A 21,331-nucleotide genomic window follows, 5' to 3' on the forward strand; every position below is an offset into this window, starting at 1 on the left:
CCAGAGGGGCAGGTGAGAATGACTTTGCACAAATTGATGAGAAAATGTGTTTTGATTTGTTTTTCTCTTTCAAGACCAAAACAAGACTCTGAATTGAAACCAGAATTGGAACTTGATATTTTCTGGCAAAAAGCCTGTGTTCAAATTTGAAATCTTACCAAATTTGTTTATTTGTTTATAGTTTTAGATCTAATACCAAGAATGGGTAGGCAAGAAGTTTTGTGCTACGGCAAGGGTGATTGTAGCATCTGGAGTCTTTGACAGCAGGAAAGAACCATTGTGATTCTGTTTCTATTCTATAATCTGTTCAAAAGGCACTTTATTATGTCATGTGGAATATACCTCTCTAGATAATATGCGTGTGTGTTGTGTTTTAAAGGGTGGGGGAAAATGTACCAAGACAAGACATTTCTAACGTGATTCCCATTCTGCAGAACCAGACTGGGGAGTGAAGTAGGCCCTGCCCTCTCAGTAGCTGCAGCTTATCTGAAGGAAAAGTGTTTAGGACCCATCTCTGCCTCTGACTTTAACAGGAGGTTGGGCATTCCTACTGAGATATCCTAGGAGCCTGGGCGGGGCTTCAGGGGTAGCACCTTAAACTTGGGTATATAAGCCTGAAGGCCGAGCAGTGGAGCAGTTACTTGTTCACATCAACATTCCACGTGGGCCTTCCAGTGCTCTTGTGGCAGGGCACATGGTTTGGAGTTGAGTCACCAAATTCCAAATGGAGAAAATGTGAGTGTAAAGCCAGATGTCGGGGTGGTAGTGGTGGGGGTGGGAAGATATACAACTGAAGTGGTTGGAACAGAGAAAAGCCAATCTTTGTAGAGAAATCTAGGGCAGGTGGCAACCCTAAACATCTTTTATGTGGCTTCAAAGGCCATGTAGTATAAAAGGGAGGAGGGAGGCATCTTGAGTGTTTAAGGTACAGCCTGGCGCTTACGAATGTATTTATAAACTTATGTTTATTACACATACAGAGCCATACATTTTCAAGGGCTTTGTGTCTGGCTGCTCCCTTTTCATAACGCCACAGATTAATCACAGCTACTTTGGGGAATAAAGAGAAATTGACTTTTTCTTTCTTGAAAAATAATATTTAAATCCCTTCTTAGATCAGTTCACTATGCGATAGTTAGGTTACCTAGGCAGTACACAACACTCCAGGAATCCTTTCTTCCTTTCCAGCTATTGTGATCTATTTTAGCAAGGTCCTTCCTTCCCTCAGTGCAGTTTCTGTGCCAAATTAGAAGAAAAACATTCATTTCAACAATAAGTAGCATGGAATGTGGAAAAGACCACATCAAACTCTTTGATGGGAGGCTGTAGAAATTTAGAGAAAGAGAAGCTTCAGTGGCCTTCTAGAGAAAAAAGGCCTAGAGCTAAGATTTAGAACACAGAGATTTTTCTTGCTTTGCTCCTTTGAGTGTAAGTCATTTCACTTCTCTGTGATCTATCTTTGCCCTTTGAAAACTAATGTATGTATGGATGTATGTATTAATAACTCACTTTGTTCCACAAAGGTTGTAAGCCAGCATCTCAAAGTATGAACAAAAATGTACTTAGAATTATGTAAATGAGAAAATTGGTTTAAGGGAAAAGTAAGAGTATGAAAAATTAAGATGAAGTTAAGGTTATCTTGTCCATAAAGTAATTTTAGTTGGTAGAGGTGGTCAGAAACATGCTTTGGTGTTTTCCAATAATAAATGCCAAGGGGGTAACACGATGGTGATGGCGATGATGATGATGATAATGATGATGGTAACAAATAGTCAATATTATTAACTGCTTGCCATGTACCAATCACTGTACTAGGTTAGCATTTGGTTGGTATTACTCCATTTTATCTTGTCTCAAATTATATGATATAGAGACAGTTATTGCCCTCATCTTTTAGGTAAGGAAACCAAGATTTGACATATTAAAAACAAACATTTTCCAAAAGAAATAATATTGCCCTATGGGTCACCAAGAAGAGGTCACAAATGCAATGGAGGGACAAATATCCTCAAAAATATCCTTAGGATGAATCTAAGTTAGATAGCATTAGAAATCTGTAAAGTTTACATTTATATTCAAGTGAAGTTCGTTAAAGATCTTTTGTAAGAAGCTGTAGGATGTTGTTTCAGGTATGCAGGATTCTAATACTTCGGCTTACCCAAAGATATATTTCAGATTATCTAGAGGCATGAGTAGTTTTAGCCTTAAATAGAATCCACAGATTCTATTTCAGAGCTTTTATTAAGTATTTAAGCTCCCTGACAAATATCTGGAATTGCAGATGTCTATGTCACTTGTTAAATCTAGCTCATCGCTAGAGGTGGGATTGATTCCACTTTATAAATGTGGTGGAGACTAACACGGACGCATAAGCAAACATGTCACTGTAAATTTACCCACAGAATATACATGGGCAGAACCAAACATTCCTCATTAAACAATTTTGAAATATTTCCAAGCCCCAAAATAATAAATAATTGAAGTTCAATTAATTTGTATATTCGTGTGGTCATAGAAATTTTATTGAGATATGCCAGGTATTAGAGGCATTAATGGAAACAAAATAGCTCCAGCTCCTCTCATCACGGAGCATATTATCTGCTAATAGGTCCTGATAATTAAATGAGCAGTTAAAATAAAGCATGACAGAACACACACAGACATGCACACAGGAAAAATGCCATGTGAACTAAAGGCAGAGAAACTGGAGTGATGTGTCTATAAGTCAAGAAACACCAAAGATTGCCAGAAAACCACCAGAATCTGGGAGAGACGCCTGGGACAGATCGTTCCTAGCACCTTCAGCAGGAACATGGCCTGCTGAAACCTTGATCTCAGACTTCTGGCCTCCAAAATTATGACACAATAAATGTCTATTGTTTAAGACTCTGTGGTACCTTGTTATGGCGACCATTGGAAACTAATACACATGCCCTCCTACCCCGACCTCAACCAGAAACCTGAGAACCATCCTAAATCACCTAAATCTCCTAAATCTCCCTCCTCTCAACCACTACATCTACTCACCACACCCTGCAGCATTCCTAGCTCCTTCATCTCCTGCCTTTGCTTATAGCCACCCCCTACTTCCAAGAGCATTTGGCTAAGGTCTACCTCAGCTCATACATATGGATCAGTCAAGATTCAATCAGGAAAGAAAAAGCACTATGTATATTAAAGAATTTATGGTGGGAATAAGAACTTTCACAACTGGAGGAGGAGCTTGGAAAGTAAAGATATGAAAAGGAGAATTTTAAAATCAGAAAAACACTGATCAGCTCTGTTATGGATGAACAAGTTAAAACTTACAAGGAGATCTTGAAGGTGGACACATGCAGCTGACACAGTGGGGCCATGAGATGGTTGGTGTAGAAGCTGATGGAAGGTTTTGGACTACTCATGGCTTATTGGCTCTGTGAGTTCCTAGCACTGTCAGTCAGCAGGGCCAGCTGTCAGGACTGAGATGTGAGTGCAGTGTGGATGGGAGGGAGTCCAGAGGAGAAAAAAACCGCTTAACCTCTGCAGGTGTCTTAACTTCTAACTAATAATGACCTTTAGGGCATAAGGGCTGCTGCCGTGCTTCCACCTCCCAAGTCTCACTTAACTTCACTTTGGGGAATTCTAATCTGGGACTGTGCAGAGAAAGGGGTTCTGAGCAGTGGCTCTCCCAAATTGAAAATAAAACAATATAGTTCAAGCTATAGCAAATGACTACAAACCTGATAGCTTAAAACAACAGAAGTGCGTTCTCTCGCAGATCTGGGGGCCAAAAGTCTGAAACCAGTATCTCTGGGTCAAAATCGAGATATTAGCAGGGCCGTGCTCCCTCTTGAGGCTCTAGAGGAGAATCTGTCACTCTTCCAGCTTCTGGTGGCCACCAGAATTCCTGGATTCGTGGCCGTATCACACTGCACTATAATTTTCTGTTTATTTTTTTGTCTCTCCTATGAAAATCTGAGCTCTCCGAGTGTGTAGACTTGTCTTTCTCTGCTCAGACAACTCATTTTGGCCGGTAGTAGACATAAAATCAGTGTTTGGGAAACTATCTCTGGTCATGGGTGGTATCAGTTGATAATATACTGCCAGATACACTGGTTAGAAAGTGCTTTCTATAATTGTTTCTATGTAGCTATTTTATAAATCTGAGCTTCCCGCTTAGGATGATTAAAATATTTCTGTCCTCAGCTTTCTGTGGAGCCTGATTTTGGATTGAGTTGGAGTTGGATTTACCTGAGCAGTCTCATCCATTTACCCCTGTATAATAATGATCATTTTTCACATGTGAAGTTAGATGGAAGAAGTTGTGAAGCAGTGTTCTAACTAAAGCAAACAAACAAACAAACTTGGCTCTATCTTTTATCAACCCTTCATCTTCCCTGAACTCTAATATAGATTGAAATGTAGTATTATATGGTAAAATGAATACAAGTATACAAGTTTCAGCTCTGCCCTGACTAATTTACTATGTCGTCATTCTGGTCAGTAACCTACCTAAGACTTGGTTTTCTCATTATGAAATGAAAATAGCAGTCATATCCACCGTAAGGGATCATTTATGTGGACGTACTTTCTACATTCTCATGTCTGATACAAGCGCTAATTGTTTTTTGATTTGAGGTCAGGAATGCCAGTCCAGCTCATGGGGTCTGATTAACCCCACATAACTATATTGGAGATGTGCCACTTGGTTCATTTACTACTATTTTTATTTTGGGGGTCCCTAAGATGGGAGTGACGCAGAACCCTATCTTGCACAATTGGGCATCTATGACACAGACATATGAGAAGGCTCGATCAGGCTGATACCAGCTTGTCAGTTCTTGAGGTGGTGGCTCACAGTCCTAAGAAGAGTAGAAGATGGACAGAGAATCCCGCAGCCATGGAGCCAGGGGTCAGTGGGAGGTGCGCCAGGGGTGGCTTCCTCAGCAGACTCCCTGCCTTGGGACTACAGCTGGATCTTGCTTCCCTTATGTCCTGCTTTTCCTTTCTGAATCTACAAACTCTCCTTTACTTCCTCCTCCCTGCCCCCCCAAATTCTTTTTCTGCCTAAGTTAGCTAGAGTTGGCTTCTCTTGATTGCCATCAAGAACCCAGCTAGACTAATAACTTAAACGTTTTAAAAATATCAATTCTGCCCTAAATCAAAACAGTATCCTTTTAATCATTTTGATAATAAATAGTTTTATTTGTATAAGAATGTTATACTGCATTATTTGCCAGACTTCCTAAAGCTTCAGCCAATTTCTTCATCTGTAGAATAAGGATATTTTCTTTTAGGGTCTACATTAGAACATAGAATGGATTATTCAACAGGTATTTATGGGGTGTTTATTATTTGTCAGGCACAGCCCTATGTGTTTGGGATACACATAAAACATTAAAAAGATATCTAATGAGTGTTTCATAAAATAAAATATAGGTGCTGGATAAAACCAACAAATATGGAAATAGTAAATAGTGAAATGATTGTCAGAATTAAACTGGATAAACAAGAAATTTAAAGCTCTGATGCGTAATGGTACAAAAGTATAGTGTGATAGATGCCATATTTCAAATGTAATTTAGAAAGGTAATCAATGCTTAGATATGCTATTAAACACTTATATGTGCTCTTAACTATGATAGATCAGGTGAGTGATTTCCAAAACGACACAGTTTCTAGTCTCAGAAGAAATAAGCCATATGTACATGAAATAAAAATGTTGAGATACTACAGTGCCATATAAATGGAACGAAAAATAAAGATTCTAAGAATGAAGATAAAAGACACCACTGCCATCCAGCTAGGCTCTCTGGGAAAAGCAACAGAAGAGATACTTGAGCTCAGCCTTTGTATTGATAGAATTTGAGTCATGGGCACAGTTCACTCATATTTTTTTTTTTATTTGAGCCACTGGTAGGATTGTACATCCTGACTCTATTGTGGTTGGGTGGGATCATGTAACTAGTTCTGATGAATGAGTGGAGAGCAAAAGTGACATGTGTCACTTCCAGGTTAAAGCATTTAATTGCCAATCCGAATCTTGCTGAGCTCTCTTTATCCTCTTGCATGGCAACCAGCAATGTTCAAAATGGCTACTTCACCCATAGACTCTGCAATGGATGAGGCCATGCTAACTCACTATAGACACCTGACTTGTGCAAAAAGCAAGCCATTGTTGTTTTAAGCCACTGAGTGTTAGGGGTTGTTTTGTTACTGCAGATAACCCAGCTTTTCCTTACCAATTCAGCATTTGTAGGAGAAAAGGCAAAAGAGAAAGCACAGATATGGGAATGTAGACTCTTAAGTAGGTCAACTCCTTGAAAAAACCTAATTTTGAAAAGAAGTAGATTCTAAAAAAAAGAGACAAGGGAGCCTAGACTGCAGAGAATTTTGCATGTGGGAGTAGGAAGCAGGAACTCCTTTCAGGAGCTGATTACTGGTTTTAAGTAGAGGTTAGATGTGGAAGTTAATTTGATGATTCATCTGAAAGCAGTGGTCCATGGGAATTAGAGAAGGGAGCCCAGTCAGGCTACTGCAGGATGCAGATGGGATGTGAGAAGATAAGAAGCTTTTTTAAACTGGTGGCATTACTCTCCTTTTAAAAAAGAACAACAACAACAAAAAATCTCCGAACAAATTACATGCTAATCTGAAGAGAAAATATAAATTCACTTCTAACCATTTGAGCTATTGGCTTAATATTTTAGACTCAAGGAAAAAGCTCTTGGACCTCTGATTTTGCATTCATCATGTTTGAGTAATGGATCTTGTTAGCCCTGTAATAATGTCCTCTGTTTTTTAAAGTGAAGCCTAGTAATAAAATTTTTATTGTAATCCAATGCTAACATGATTCTTCCTAACTAAGAATTATGTTTGGTGGCTATAAGCAACCCCAGAAAATATTCAGGCTAAGAATTCAGAAAGACACATTTGGCAAAAAAATAAAAAAAATTAAAAAAAACATCCTTATGGATTAATGTTTTAGAGAGATTTCCTAAGAATATGCTATTTCTTATTGTCTTGTCTTTTGCTTTTAAATTTAAAACTAGTAGTTTTCAGCTTTTAATTACTTTGAGAGTCACATGACATCATATTAAAAAATGCAGAATCCTCAGGTCTGTCTCAGAGGGATTCTGATTCAGCATGATTGAGGGAAGAGGGGAGTTATAGACTAAATGTTTACATCTTCCCATTGCATATGTTGAAATCCTCTCTCCCACTGTGATAGTAGTCCTAGGAGGTGGGTCTATGAGAAGTGATTAGGTTTTAAGGATGGAGTCCTCATGAATGGGATTAGTGCCCTCATAAAGGGACCTCAGAGAGTTCTCTCACTCATTCTACCAGGTAAGGACATAGCAAGGAGACAGGCGTCTATGAACCAGAAAGCATTCCTCACCAAATCTACCTGCAAAATCTTGATCTTGTACTTCACAGCCTCCAGAACTATGAGAAATAAAATCTTTTTGCTTAAGCTATCCAATATGTGGTATTTTTGTTATGGCCCAAAGGGAATAAGACAAGGGGACAAAGAACATACACGTTAAGAAGTAGCTCAGGTCATGTGTGAAGGGAGTCTGAAGACCACACCTGGGGGAACTCTGTATTGACTGTGAGCTCCCAGACTCAACCACAAGCTCTGTGAAGGCAGGGCTGTGTTTTAGTTATCTTGGTATCCCTGATATTTATTATAATTCCTAGCACAGACGAGGCAATGCTGTATAAGACTTATAGACACTGGCTTTGCAATTGGAGAGACCTGGATTTACATGCAGGCTCTTAGACTTATTAGCTCTGAGACAGAGGCTATAAAGTCTCTAGACCTGGCTTGGTCCTCTGAAAGTTGAAGATAATGACACCTTCCTTCCTCCACAAGGATTATAGAGCTTATCGGAAGATATTTCTATAGAGCTGGGCACAGTTCCTGGGGCCAGGGATTTGGAGTGAGATCTTGGTACTAATAGGATGGTATTATGGCCAGCACACAAGGACACTACGACTAAGGTTTCTCACCAAGGAAGAAATGCCAAATAGGAATCAAAGTTCCTCTTAATTAAGGGCTGAGACTGCATCCAATGCAGTCTGAGAGCAGATGAAAGCTGACTTAGAGAATGTGGTGTAGACCTGGAGGCTGTGGAGACGTGTCCTGGCTCCCCAGCAGGATAGAAGGAAGTCCAGGGCGATCTCACCATGGTGCCTTCCTTTGAAAGTCTGGTAGTCCTTCATGTCAGGAAAACGTGGCTCCATCGTGTTCCATACTCTAACCAATATTATTATAAATCCCTTCTCCTTCCTTCAGCGAGGGAAGGAGACAAAGAGGTGGAAGAGAGAAAGAGGAAGCAGACCTATTTCCTCTGCTGCCAGGCACATCGGAGGTGCTCCACGAAAGGTATTTGTTTGGGTTATCATTTATTATTATTATTATTATTATTATTATTATTATTACCATAAAACTGTGCGAATGATGAGAATAGTTGACTCTTAATGCTTTCTCTGTGGTAGGCTCTGTGCTAAGAATTTTCCATGTGTGTCTCATTGAATCTTCATAGGAAACTGTTTGAGGTTGCTACTATTCTAATCGCCCTTTAAACACAAGGAAAGTAAAGCTCAGAGAGATTAAATAATTTGTTCGAATAAGTGGTGTCAATGCTTGAATTCTGTCTAATCAGCAAATTTTAGACAATGTTAAAAATGAGTTAGTTGTTAAGTTGAAATAGAGGGAAAATACGCGTTTCCCTGAGTTTGGGGAATTTGCTTCCGACTTAGAGCTTGAGTGTGTGTTTTGGGGTGCGGAAGTCTGCTTACCCTTTACCTAATGGAAAACTGTCCATGAAACGCAAAACAAAGCAACAACAAAAAATGTAGCTACAGTGCTTAGGTAATTTTGCTATTACTTGTGATATCGAAAATAAGAAATTACGATTCAAGTTTTTCTTCAGCTTAATTATAGGCCTCTGTGCTTCAAACAATACACTAAGTACTAATAATAGGGGCCATCCAAAAACAAATTCTCTGGAGAGCTCCCTACTCAGTTGGGTCTATTTAGACAAGTGATAAGGAAACAACGTTCTGTATGAAGGAGCAGCAGGCCCCAGACGTGTGAATCTTTTTCTTGTTAATGAAATAAAATGAACATTGTTACTGGTGTAAAACCAACAGCAGAAATGAAAAGCCATTCTTGTTACTTACCTCGAGGGTGCAAAGGAAATATCCATTCAGCCTGTTAGCTCCTAAGCGATAAGGCACTGTCAGGAGACCCTGCCCCGTGCTGTTTTGGCAGAGAGGACCAGGAAGAAACGGTCCTATTTTTAAAGGGCTTTTTCACTTCTGATATGATTTGGGCCCAGTTCCTAAATCATCTTTGAATCAGAATAGCAATTCTTTTTTACCCACTTGGCTGGAGTGTTAAAGAATCTTTGGAAAATGTTCAACAAATGTCTTGAGCTCTATGTAATGTGAAAAACACAGTTATTTGTAAAAAGAATATCAAAGAAAAGCTTAATATTATTCAACTTTTTCTATACTGGTAAGCAAATGCATTTATTTCAATGTACAAAAAGATGAAATTACTTCATAGAATAGAATATCCAGTGGCTGCAACATAGTAGGTATAGAAGTATGTGTTGAATGAATTAATGAATAAGAAATGTATGAATAGAAGACCTCATTAAAAACAAATTAGAAAGCTGAAACGCATATGATAAATAACCATTTGTACCTACCAATCTAATTTACTCTTTTGCCACCAAAAGAAAGCCTTGTTTAAAATATGAAGAATATTAAGGCTTAAAATTGAAGAGGGAAGCATGAATGAATCAGTAATATCTGGATCTCAAGCCCAACTAACAGCCAAACTAGCAAATTCAGTTTCTATTAGATCAGAAAGAACATGCTCAGCAGTCTTAGGTAATAGGGAGCCTTGGCCAGAGAGCGAATGTCCTCAGGGATGAGGCTGGGGTCTTCTGGATGGGCTGGGGTGATAGAATGGGGAGATAGGAGCATATAGCCTTCTCCAAATTTTCAAAGTCACCTCTTCAAGGTCAGTTTTGGCTCTGACAGCCTGACTTTAGTGGCGTTCCTACTTGCATAGTTAAAGACCTCGGCCTCTTCTTGATTGTCCCAGTCTACCACCCACACCAAGTGTTTGTATAGCAGGCTGTGCTGATGGTTTGGGGTTGCAAAGAGGACTTAGAGGACAGACTCCACACAGATATTAATTTAAAAGTTAATGTCGATCATCTCTGTTCTTCAGATTTTTCAACTCTGCCACCAGAAACTTCCTGCTGGCCAATATTTCCCCATAAGCCTCCACCATGATGCGTACCCATCACTCCCTTTCTCTTTCTGGAAACCTCTGTTTCCTTCCTACTTCCCCTAAATTCAAGTTAGCTTCTTCTAGAAAGTGTCTGAGTCCTTGCCTTATTTGGCCCCAGCCCCTCAATGCTAAGCATAGAGTTTCTTCTCTTTAAAAACACATATAGATCTAGATACGCCACTAAGTACAATCAGTTCTCCTCCTGAGAAGAATTCTAAAGTTGACTCTTAAAATAAGCTTTTGACATTTTTTCCCCCTCACTAGCACGTGAGGACAGTGAAGATCTTCCCAGAAGAGGAGTTTGCCTGCTAACAATTGTTAGCCTTGCTAACCATTACTTTTTATTCTTCAAGCTTTGAGATATTGGTTACTCTAACTATTAGGTGAAGCTCTGCTCATTATAAAGTTGTCAACCAATCATGGTGTAATTCTAGCTCCAAATACAATGGGTGGGGGCGTTTTCCCATACCACCAAGCAATTCGCTGATGCCAGCTGAGTGTCCTACAATTCAACTCAGTTGTGACTTAGGATCTGATGCTCTCTCCAGGCAGATAGTGTCACAACTGAGTTGAATTGTAGGACACCCAGATCCTAAGATCAAGTACTCAGTCCTATAACACTAGCTCTCCCCACCCCACTTCAGATGCCAGTTGCAAGTTCACCTAGTCCCCTGGGCTCTAACCAACAGGCTATAGATCGTAGCTTCCCACAACCCCCTCCTTAGGTTTCCTTTATTCGCTGGAACAGCTCGCGGAACTCAGAGAAACGTTTTACTTATTATTTTACTGGTTTATTATAAACAGCTATAACTCAGGAACAGCTAGATGGCAGAGATGTATGGGACAAGGTATGGGGGAAAGGGCGTGGAGCTTCCATGCTCTGAGTGTGCCTCTCCCCCACATCTCTAACCCAAGAAGCTCTCCAAACTCTGTCATTTTGAATTTTTATGGAGACTTCATTACCTAGAAGTGATTGATTAAATCATTGGCCACTGGAGATTGAACTCAATCTCAGGTCCCTCTCCCCTCCCCAGAGGTCTCCAGTGGAGGAACGTGGGTGGGACTGAAAGTTTCAACCCTCTAATTACTTGGTTGGATCTCCTGACAACCAGCCCCCAACCTTAAATTACCTTAAATTACCTGGGGGGCTTTACAAATTAACCTTGTTAACATATCAAAAGACACCTTTCCGCTCTAGTCACTTAGGAAATTCCAAAGGTTTTAGGAGCCCTGTATCAGGAACTGGAGGAAGATCAAATTTCTTATTATAAATCATAATATCACATATGATGTCTTTTCTCCTGAATGTGAGGAATTACCTTGGTATTTTAAAGTGAAAACACACAGAGAGACACACATCTACCTCTTAGACATTGCTGTTGGGCAGTGGTGACATATCTTTGATACTTGATTTAGGATTTCTTGGAGGTTTCACGTTTTCAGCTACACCTGCAGATTTGAACCCGAAAGAATCTGATATACGGTTACAACCTCCTATCATTAGTTTCATTGGACTCGGGCAATCACTGCTTCCTTCTTTCTCTCCTCCCATTACAGTACCTGTGAGATCAGCTCTGCCTGTGCGCTAATCTTATTTCTGGCCCAGCAGAGGAACTATATGTTAAGCCCTTGCTTCCGAGGCTAGTTGGGTATCAAGATAAATTTTGCAATTTACTTTTGGAAAGATAGTAGCATAAGTACAGGTTTACCTACCCTACAGCTATCCTAGGATCTGACAAAAAGGAATAAAGGCAAAAGTAGGAAAGAAAATGTTAAAGACACAGAAAAAGGGTCTGGTGTGAATTCTACATCTACCTTTAAGAGAATCTGTACCATGTAATGTAATTTGGACTGAATGCAAGGATGGTAAAAGGCATCAACGTGCACCTCTCCTTCTTGAGAAGGATATACCCCATCCATGTGCTCTGTCGCTGATTGTCACTATCCATTAAGGAATAAGATCCCTGGAAACGCAGCTTCTTTCCTGGTGTGCTGTTTTCACTCAGCACACCCTCTAGCAGCAAAAGGATTATGACTGTTTATTTCGGTGGTCTGGAACTGAACCCCAAATATATCCAAGGTTTGCCTGTAATCCCATTAAGAGGACTTCACTCTCATGTCCTCTACTAAGCCTCCCGAAGGGCTCATCTCCAAATACCATCATCCCATTGCGGGGGTAGGGTTTCAGCATATGAACTTGGGAGGAGACATGCAATCTATAACATTTTCTTTCTGCTTCGAGGTGAGAAATTCCTTCTCTTTATCACCTTGAGTTGTTGTAAGCACGCAAATCAAAATGTATTCCAAAAATATGGACTTAAACTTGACTAGATATGCTTTATCTGAAAACATAATGCCCTGTGATCTGTTAAGGATCTGTATGTTTCTGCCTGCTTGGTGCTTGATCCCTGTCCTTTACAGGGTCTGCCTCAGTCCCAGCTGCCCTTCTGGAGGCGCAGGGTTCTGAGTCAGGACTCAGCTGCAGGCCCTCATCTGGACACATGAACCCTAGACCAAACCTCAATCCCAGGTCATGGCTGGAATGTTTTAACAAGGGATGTCCCACTAGAAGCTCAACATTTTGAGGGTGCATGAATGATGGAAAGTATTCTAGGATAGACGTGGAAAAGCACAAAAATAACTTGCAAAGTGATGAATAGGAAGGATTTAAATGAAAGTCTGGATTAGAACTGAAAAAAAAAAAATGATGCCTCCTAGGAGGCACCTTTTGAAACTCTAAAAAGAAATGATTAAGGCGAGTTAAGAGAGACTACTTCTATTTAAACTGGGAATTAAACACAGGGAAGCACTAACTCTAAAAAGTGTTAGCTAAAAATTAACACGGTTTACATCAAGATTTAGTTTCATTTGTATTTAGAGCATATGCCAAGCAATGTAGAATTTCATGAGAGAAAACTTTGATTTTCCAGAACACATCTCTTGGGTGCCTGAGTAAGAGGTAGAACACTGGCCTTCCTGAACCAGGGATTGACACTTTGATAATTCTTAATTTGAAGAAACAAATGAGTGTGAAGCATGGTATGGAGAAATGCTGATCAGAAGGGACAGTTGTGCTGCTGGGATTGGTGTCTTCACCCTCCCTCAACCACTTTTCATGGTTCCAAGGTCTAGGAGAGCAAGCTTTCAGAAGGAGAAGGACCACATCCCCAAATGCCCCAGAAGTACTCCCACCCTATGGCAGAATTGTTACCAATCCTTACCTATCTTTGGGAACACAATGCTAGAGAAAAGGCAGTCATCCAAAAGCTACTTCACGTCAAAACTCAGAAGTGCTTTCTGCATTTGTGCAAAGGTGATGTTGTTGGTATTTTAACTAATCCTACAGAATGTTCGAGAGTACTTCTCTTCTGTTCCCATATTTTTTCCTGTGGTGAAGTGATAGGTGGTGTTCTGTCTTCTGCCAGCTCTTTGGAGAATACTGCATTTCCAGTCTGTTTTTGTTTGCCAAAACCTCCCATCTGCCCCAGTGTCGCACTAGATTCTGCCCGTCTTCTGGCTTGAACAGAAAATTAAAATACCCTCTTTCCTTCCAAATGTCTTTTGTGGTGCAGGCTGTAAACACTATCAACACCATCAGGCTCTCAGCATGAGTTGAAAACGTCCAGAACTAATGGCTCTAGCAACTTCCCACTGCCCCAGGAGAGGGTCACTGCATTTTAACTTCTGCATGTCAGCCTGCATGGCTGTTTTGGGGGTGTATGATGTGGCAGAAGGAGGTGGATAGCCTTTAAAATCCATCGGAGGTCAATGTATTCCATTATATGCACAGTGCTTCAAATTCAGTTTTAACCTTTGATGAAATTTGCAGTGTTGGGATTTTTTATGCTACAGCAGACGCAGGAAATCACAGGTGCAACTCATTTCGGCTTTGACTTACAATCACTGCGGGCCCCTAGAATTTTTTTATAGGAAATTCTCTTTAACTTGAGTGTAAAGTCTCAGAAATTTGTAGCTTGTCTATCTAATGTACATTAATAGGTAATATTGATTTGTGGAAATTAATTACTAGTAAAACAGCTCTCAGCACTTACCTAGTTTTTGGAAAGATTTGAGAGCCCCCTTGTGGCTGTAATAAATCCAAACTGAAAACTGATGAAAAGCTTTTAACTTATTAAATTTTTTTCTCTTTCTTTTTGGTTACATTTGTTTGCTTGCTTTATGATTTTGAATCGTTTTTAATTTTATATTAGCATCAGTATATTTCATATCATTTCAATGGAGGACTCAGAGATGGTAGCTGATATCAATTTTAAAAGGACAGGCTGTTTTTATTTTCTGATTATTAAACTCAGATTCTTATCACCAAGAGAAATAATAAATGCAGAGGGGGCACGTTTAGAGAAATTCCCAAAGTAAGAAAATTGCAATTGCATTATTCTGTTTCTTAAGGGATGCCTTCCTTATTTTTAATCTATGTATCGATTGCACAAAGGTAAAAGCCACCTCTAGCAGCTCCAAGCTACATTTATTTTGAACAGTTTAAAGATTATTTTCTCAGATTTACATATAGCAGAGGAAAATAGGAAAATAAGTGTCTTCATTTGAGTGTTTTAAAATCTCTAAGAAATGAATGTTGAAAGCTATTACTTCTCTGATGCTTCAATCATGCCTGAAGAAAAATATTTGCAACTTAAGGTCACTGTGCTCCACACTTGAATTGATGAAGGGAGCACCCAAGGCAAAGTTTAGACAGAACGAATTGATTTTTTCATGGAGATTTAAATTATCATACATCTATTTTTCAAAATTTCTGTCATTGCTTTATTAATTAGGTAGAATTACAGCAGTGCTTCGGAGCTCACTGCAGCTGAAAAGATCCCATTGAGTGTCCATGTGGTCATCTGGGCTTCTGGAAGGAACTCAGGCTATTACGTGAATAAGTGGATTTTGGAGAGAACTTCATTATGTCTGTGTGTTACTCCCAGCATAATTTGGTCTCTCCTAGATTGGTTTGTGGTGTGGCATTGGCATCTAATCACAAACGAATCGTTAACCGTGCCTATTGTTCCTAGCATGGAGGAAAATGTCATGTGTGTGAGTGAGCTCAAGAAGAAAAAGAAAAGGAAAAATGAAAGAGGAAATCTCTGTTGTTTGGGCCTAGATAGAACATGTGAAAGTTAAAAATGGTGTCTGGTGCATTTCCCCTTCAATGCACAGGTATAATTAGTACAAACAGCAGTTACGCAGCTTGGTAGGAAGTGAGGCAGAAGACTGTGGTGCACAGTTAGTGCTGGCCAGGATCAGCTACTGAGCAGCAAACACTTTGTTCTTTAGGAATTGTAGAAAAATTCAATTCTTACATCGTCTTTCTTGGTCTTTTTAAATATGGAACTTTTGCAATATGCAAGATCCTTTAAGAATATATGTAAATGGCTTCAAGGGTATATCAAAAGAATTCAGTGTCCATCTTGAATAAGCCCTTATTGGCCCCAAATTAGATAATTTGAGCATCAATAAGGATAATGACTGCAATATATTAAAACATTAATAAGTTTATATTTAATATGTTTAATTTAAATGTTTAGATTCATGAGCTCATAATGATATAAAAACAAACAATAAACAAAAAGCCCCTCTAGAGGATTCTAGGAAAGCAGCCTGCTATTTTGAAAACTAGTATAGAGAACATGAGTCCAGCATCCGTCTACCTTTCCTATGTGGACTCTACCTTGGAATAACAAATAGTCGATAAGGGAAAGTTCCTCTTGATAGAAGTATGGCAGCTATAAATGAAAAAGGAATGATCAAATGAGAATATCACCATTTTGCACTCCTCTAGTGAATGATCGTCATTGGCTACTGACATCACAAAAAGAGACACCACCGGACTTTATGTGCCTCCAGATTGGAGCCCACAACACTGCCGATGAAGAAACAAGTGTTTATTATCTAAGAATGATTTTTTTACCCACAATTTCAAATATTACCCAAAGGTGTATCCATACCCTGGCATTTCTGGCTAGTTCTTTGGGGACCTCCTTTTCAGTGGGTTTCAAAGAGAAAAATCAGCTAATATATAAATCAATGAAACCTTCAAACTTAGAATAATGTGCTAATGTCATGTTTTCTTTCTAACTCTTAACTACATTAGGGCAAAATAAGATAGTGCGGGGCCATCGAAAGATGACTGCATGGTCAGCTCCTTGGGTCAGGCTTTGTCTTCTGTACCATTAAATCCCAAAAATCTAGCATAGTGTTTGGCATCAAATACATAATCAGAACATGTTTTAAATAAACAAATAAACAAGTATGCGAGCCGAAGAAGAAGAAAAGCCCCAGATCCGCTCATCCTTAGTTGTTCGAACCTGGGAGCATCCTCTTATGGCTCTGAGCATCACTTTTCTTCTATGTAAAATTCTGCCTCTGATACAGTCTCGTAGTAAAAATAAAGTAAAATAATGGATGAGGAAAGTGTTTTGAAAACTGTAAGTATGTTACATAAATAGAAAAGCACTATCAGCTGGTTTTTTATTATTAACACAGCTTGTTTAATATTTAAAATTTCACTGTACTTGAGTAGTTTCTGAGGCTCCGACATTCATGGAGGAAGGAAAGCTGTTGAAGTGGAGGGTGTGCACTTCTGTGGAGGACCTGCTATGTATCAGTTACTGCTGGACCCTTTAGTAGCTATTTTATTCATTAATTCCCACAACCCAATAAAGTAAGCATGTATACCCTGGCTGTGTAGAAGAGGAAACTAAGGTTGACAGAGGTCATATAAACTAACCAAGTCACACGAAATGGGAGATGGGTCTAAAATTGAAAGGCAGATCTTTCTAACTTCAAACCTATTTTCCTTCTACTGCACATTAAGTGAAGTTTCCAACATGTTCGAAATCATGTGCTCATGCTCCTTCCAAATAGTAGAGTTGTCTTCTATTTTCCTTGAATCTACTCTTTGTGAATAAAGGCATTGGAACAGCCAGCTTCAGGATCCAGCAACCTCCTTTGAACACATTTCTGAGTCTTTGTAATATTGTGTTCCCTAAAAAAAAAAAAAAAGATTTTTTTAAAGCCAGAAAGAAAATTATGACATTGCATGAGCTTTACCTTTATCTGAGTTTGCTTACATCACTATTTCTAACCATCCTTTATTGTCCTGAGATTACTACAGCTTTTGGCTTCTAGATTCCTCGGGAGCGTGAAAAACAAATGGAACTGCAATAATTCCCCTTCGTCTCTCATACCCTTTCTCAAGTGTCAGTTTGCTGGGCAGTTTTGTGAGTGTGCTGAGCTCAGGGAAATTGTTTCTAGCACTCCTTCTACGTTGTAAATATCTAGGGGATCCTCTGGACCCATATACTCCTGAGGTTGAGAGGAGCCAGATCCCCTGTATCCCCCAGACCCTGCAAAGTGCTGCCTCACTCTCAGCTCCTGCTGCCTACCCACAGGTAAACACAAATCTCTTATCCCAAGGTGTTCATTTTGCTTCTAGAGATTTGAGTTTAAGGAACCCTGGACCACTGCAGCATTACGTCACAGACTGCGTCTCTAAGGCAGTCTCATGCTTACAAGATGATGGAAGAGACTGTCAGAACTCTCATCACTTTGTGAAATTGCAGACATCATCTCAAAGTGTCCATGACTCGAAGGGTTATTTTGATGACTAAATCGGTCAATGCAATACAGCACTTAGAACTGTACATGGACATAGTATGCGCCCAATAAATGTTAGCTGTTATTATTGCTATTGCTGTCAGTTTTTGTTTCACAGGGAACTGTCTATATTTTAAGTTAGCTTGTTCCTTAATCATTGCCTGGGGGATGACCTTCAAGGTGCTCTCTGAAAGCTGGCAAGGGATGGAATCAAGTGGGGAATCTTTCAGGTATTTTGTTAAATATGCTAAAATGATTGCCCAGTCCTGATAGCAGACAGAATCTTAGGAAGATCCTAACATAAAATAATCTTTTATGGAAGAAAATGACAAAATCTGGACAAAGATTTTTTTTTTTTTTCAGTTCTTATGTTTTAGGAAATTCTACATCCAAGCTGTCAGATATAAATCTAAATATCAGAATATGTGCCTTATTCTTAAATATCCTGATTTACTTCTTTTCTTTTCCAAGTTGGCTAGCACAATTGCAGTGGAGACACCTCGTTGCTTCTTACCCTGTGTAATTCTCACATTCCCTAAAAGCAGCGCCTGAGAAATTAGCTAAAGAGAGAGCATGGCTGAACACAAATGGCCTGATAACACAATCTGAGTGTACTATCTGGTGTTCTTCCTTGCCCGGCTGGGATTAGAGCTGCAAGTGAGACTGAATTGGGCCTTATCTCACTCTGGGGCAGATCCAGGCTTCGGCTGGTTGCCCACATGCATAAACCACAGTTTTGCAGAGCAGAGCGCCTTGCGACGTCCTCATGCCCAAATCCCAGCGAGGCCGCGCAAAGCAGGGCGCCTCTGAACCAAATAATCACAGAAGTCTCTGAATAATGCATGAGAGCAGAGCCTTCCTTGGCACATTTGAAACTGTACTGGGAGGAACTGTACTCAGCAAGATAGCAAAAACAAGCCCCTAGAACATGCATTCCCTGAAATTTATTCTTGCAGCAGCCACTTGGGGAAAAGTGAAAGCAAATATGACAACCACCCAAAAATCATGGCATTTTAGTGAGTTTGAGGCTCAGGTTTCACATCAGTATAAAGCAGCAACATGACAGGATTTAAAGTTGTCTCTTATTGATAAATACTAATTCTTCCTCTGGGGAATTAGGGAGTAGACTGATCATTATTGAGAAATGACCAGCATCATCCAGAAGGAAGCCTCTTATTTCATTCTTTTGTTTGGTTGGTTTAGTATCATGTGTGACTTCCCTTAATTAAAGTTAGCTGACACCTAGACATTGAGAAAAAAAAAAAAGCTGCTGCTCAAGAGGCTGTTTCTTTGAGGACCAGCGCTGAATATAATCGGTCAAGGGACCTTCGTCTTTCTGATCCAGATGTCGACTTTAATGTAGCTGCAGTGCTGATGAGTAAGATTTGATTCCACAAATGTTTTGATATTCCAGCTGCTCGTTAAGTGCAAAATAAACAAATCTTTTTTGGAAGAATGTTACCTCATCACTATGTCACAAACCCCACCTGGCTTGTCCTGAAATGTCCATCTTTGACTCATGTTCTGGGCAAGGCAATTTCCTGGTCCAGCCAAGAGAGAACAGAGTCAGGAGACTGTTTCACAACCATCCTTTGGCTTCCAGGTGGCCTTGTCCCCTGGTGCTTGAAGATGTCAGGCTTCATGCAATGGCCCTGTCCTGTCCTTTGTTGACTGTGGTTGGCTATATTTTGGCATTTTGAAAATGGAATGGGGAGGAAAATTCTCTTGACTCGGAAATTCTACTCCTAGCAATTTATTCTCTGCAGAAGTATTTATGGCTTAGGATGTTCATCAGATTATTGTTTATAGTATACCCCTCTAAATAGAATCAGCCTCATTGTCCAAAACTGGGAAATTGGTCACACAAATTATGGTACATCTAAAATTAGAAGATTATGTTTTTATGGAAGAATATGAAATGGAAAAAAAATATTCACCTTGTATTTTTGAGTTGAAAATACAGGTTAAAATATAATGTACATTATGATCTCAAATCTGTAAAAGAAAGGAAAAAATATACATGTATAACTGGTTATATCTGGGTGACGTGATTATAGGTAATTTTTATTTTCTTCCTTTTCTTATGTTCTGCATTGCTCATATTTTCCATAATAACAACATATTCTATTTTTAACTGGGGAGAGGGAAGGTAGAAATTGATGATTAAAAAAAACCCAGACCAGCCACAGACGAAGAATTCTCCCTTTAAAGTTATCAGGCAAACAGGTTAGAGAAGGAATATGAAGCTTTTCTCCTCTCAAGGGCACCACTGGGGACATTCCTCTCCCCTCTTTCTGACTAAGGAAAAGAGTCTAGATCTCTGGGCAGTAAGTAAAATAAAAATGCCTTAGCCTAAAAGGTCTGGCTGCTTTGTAAGTCACCATGAGGGAGGAGGTGATGGCAGTGGGGGTGGGGGAGTGCATGGCTTCTGTGCGAGGTAAGATAACAACCAGCGCATGTCTCCATTTTCTCGTCACAATACCAGACATCCTTGGAACTGACGCCTCTGACACACACCATTGTTGGCCTCCTAAAGTTCTTTATTACGATACTTAACAATCAGAGTTCCCAGTTTCCCATTTGCTTAGAACATCATTTTTAAATTCCTTAATTTGTTTTCAAGGCTTGAATAAAAAGCCTTTTCTTCACTGTGTCAAAGGGCAGTCTGATTGCTCAGCTCAAACTGCCACAATTCCCCCATCAGATACAGTATAGTGTGGATAATGCTCTATTGAGATAATGAAGAATGGGCAGCCCATAATGAGTGTACGGCTCTAAAGAGAGTCAAGAAATTAATCCCATTCTCAGCATTTGGAAAATGACTCCAGCACACAGTACAGCAGGGAGGAGGGGGGCGCTAAGTTTCACTTTTCAGAAATGCGCACATCAGCTCATGGTGCAGGTGTATCCGGCATCTGTGCGTACTCCACTGTGAGGCCGAGATCTCCTTTAGATGCCCCGCAGGTCCAACTTACAATCCCTCGCAGTATTCTTTGTGAGAAACTGAGCTTTGTCAAAACTTGACTATGTAGGGAAAACTCATTTCAAAGTCTGTAGGGTAAGAAGAAGGAAGAGAAATTGATTTTCCTACATATTTCACAAGGTCTTGGCTATGAGAAACCCTTAAGCTGGGCCACTTCTGTTGGTTAAGATACCAACAAGTTCCACTTCCTGGGGACATCACCATCAGAATTCCTGAAACAATAACTGATAAAATTTATATATTTATTCACTCCACATTGAACACCTGAACATTTGTGATGTATAAGGTCGTGTATCATATGCTCTGAGGGATGAAAGATGAGTAAGGCATAAAGCCTGTTCAAGGGATAAGACATTTACTGGTCACTGGAATGAACGTAAAGCATAAAAGTACATACACACAATGGAATATCACTTACCATAAAAAAGAATGAAATC

At 39.6% G+C, this 21,331-nt stretch overlaps 1 protein-coding gene across 2 annotated transcripts in view; it reads left to right on the plus strand.

Annotated features, from left to right (window-relative positions):
* Positions 1-21,331, plus strand: part of HS6ST3 (heparan sulfate 6-O-sulfotransferase 3) — a 570,512-nt gene that overhangs the window by 541,302 nt on the left and 7,879 nt on the right. The window contains exon 2 of one of the 2 annotated variants that reach the window (XM_039837969.1): positions 8,279-8,368. The exons of the other annotated variant lie outside the window; for it this stretch is intronic. Within the exon in view, the coding sequence (XP_039693903.1) occupies positions 8,279-8,368 (90 nt within the window). The remainder of the gene's footprint in view (positions 1-8,278; positions 8,369-21,331) is intronic. 2 annotated transcript variants of the gene reach the window in all.

The sequence above is a fragment of the Pteropus medius genome, unplaced genomic scaffold (assembly GCF_902729225.1).
Source record: "Pteropus medius unplaced genomic scaffold, Ma_sr-lr_union100, whole genome shotgun sequence".
NCBI classification, from domain to species: Eukaryota; Metazoa; Chordata; class Mammalia; order Chiroptera; family Pteropodidae; genus Pteropus; species Pteropus medius.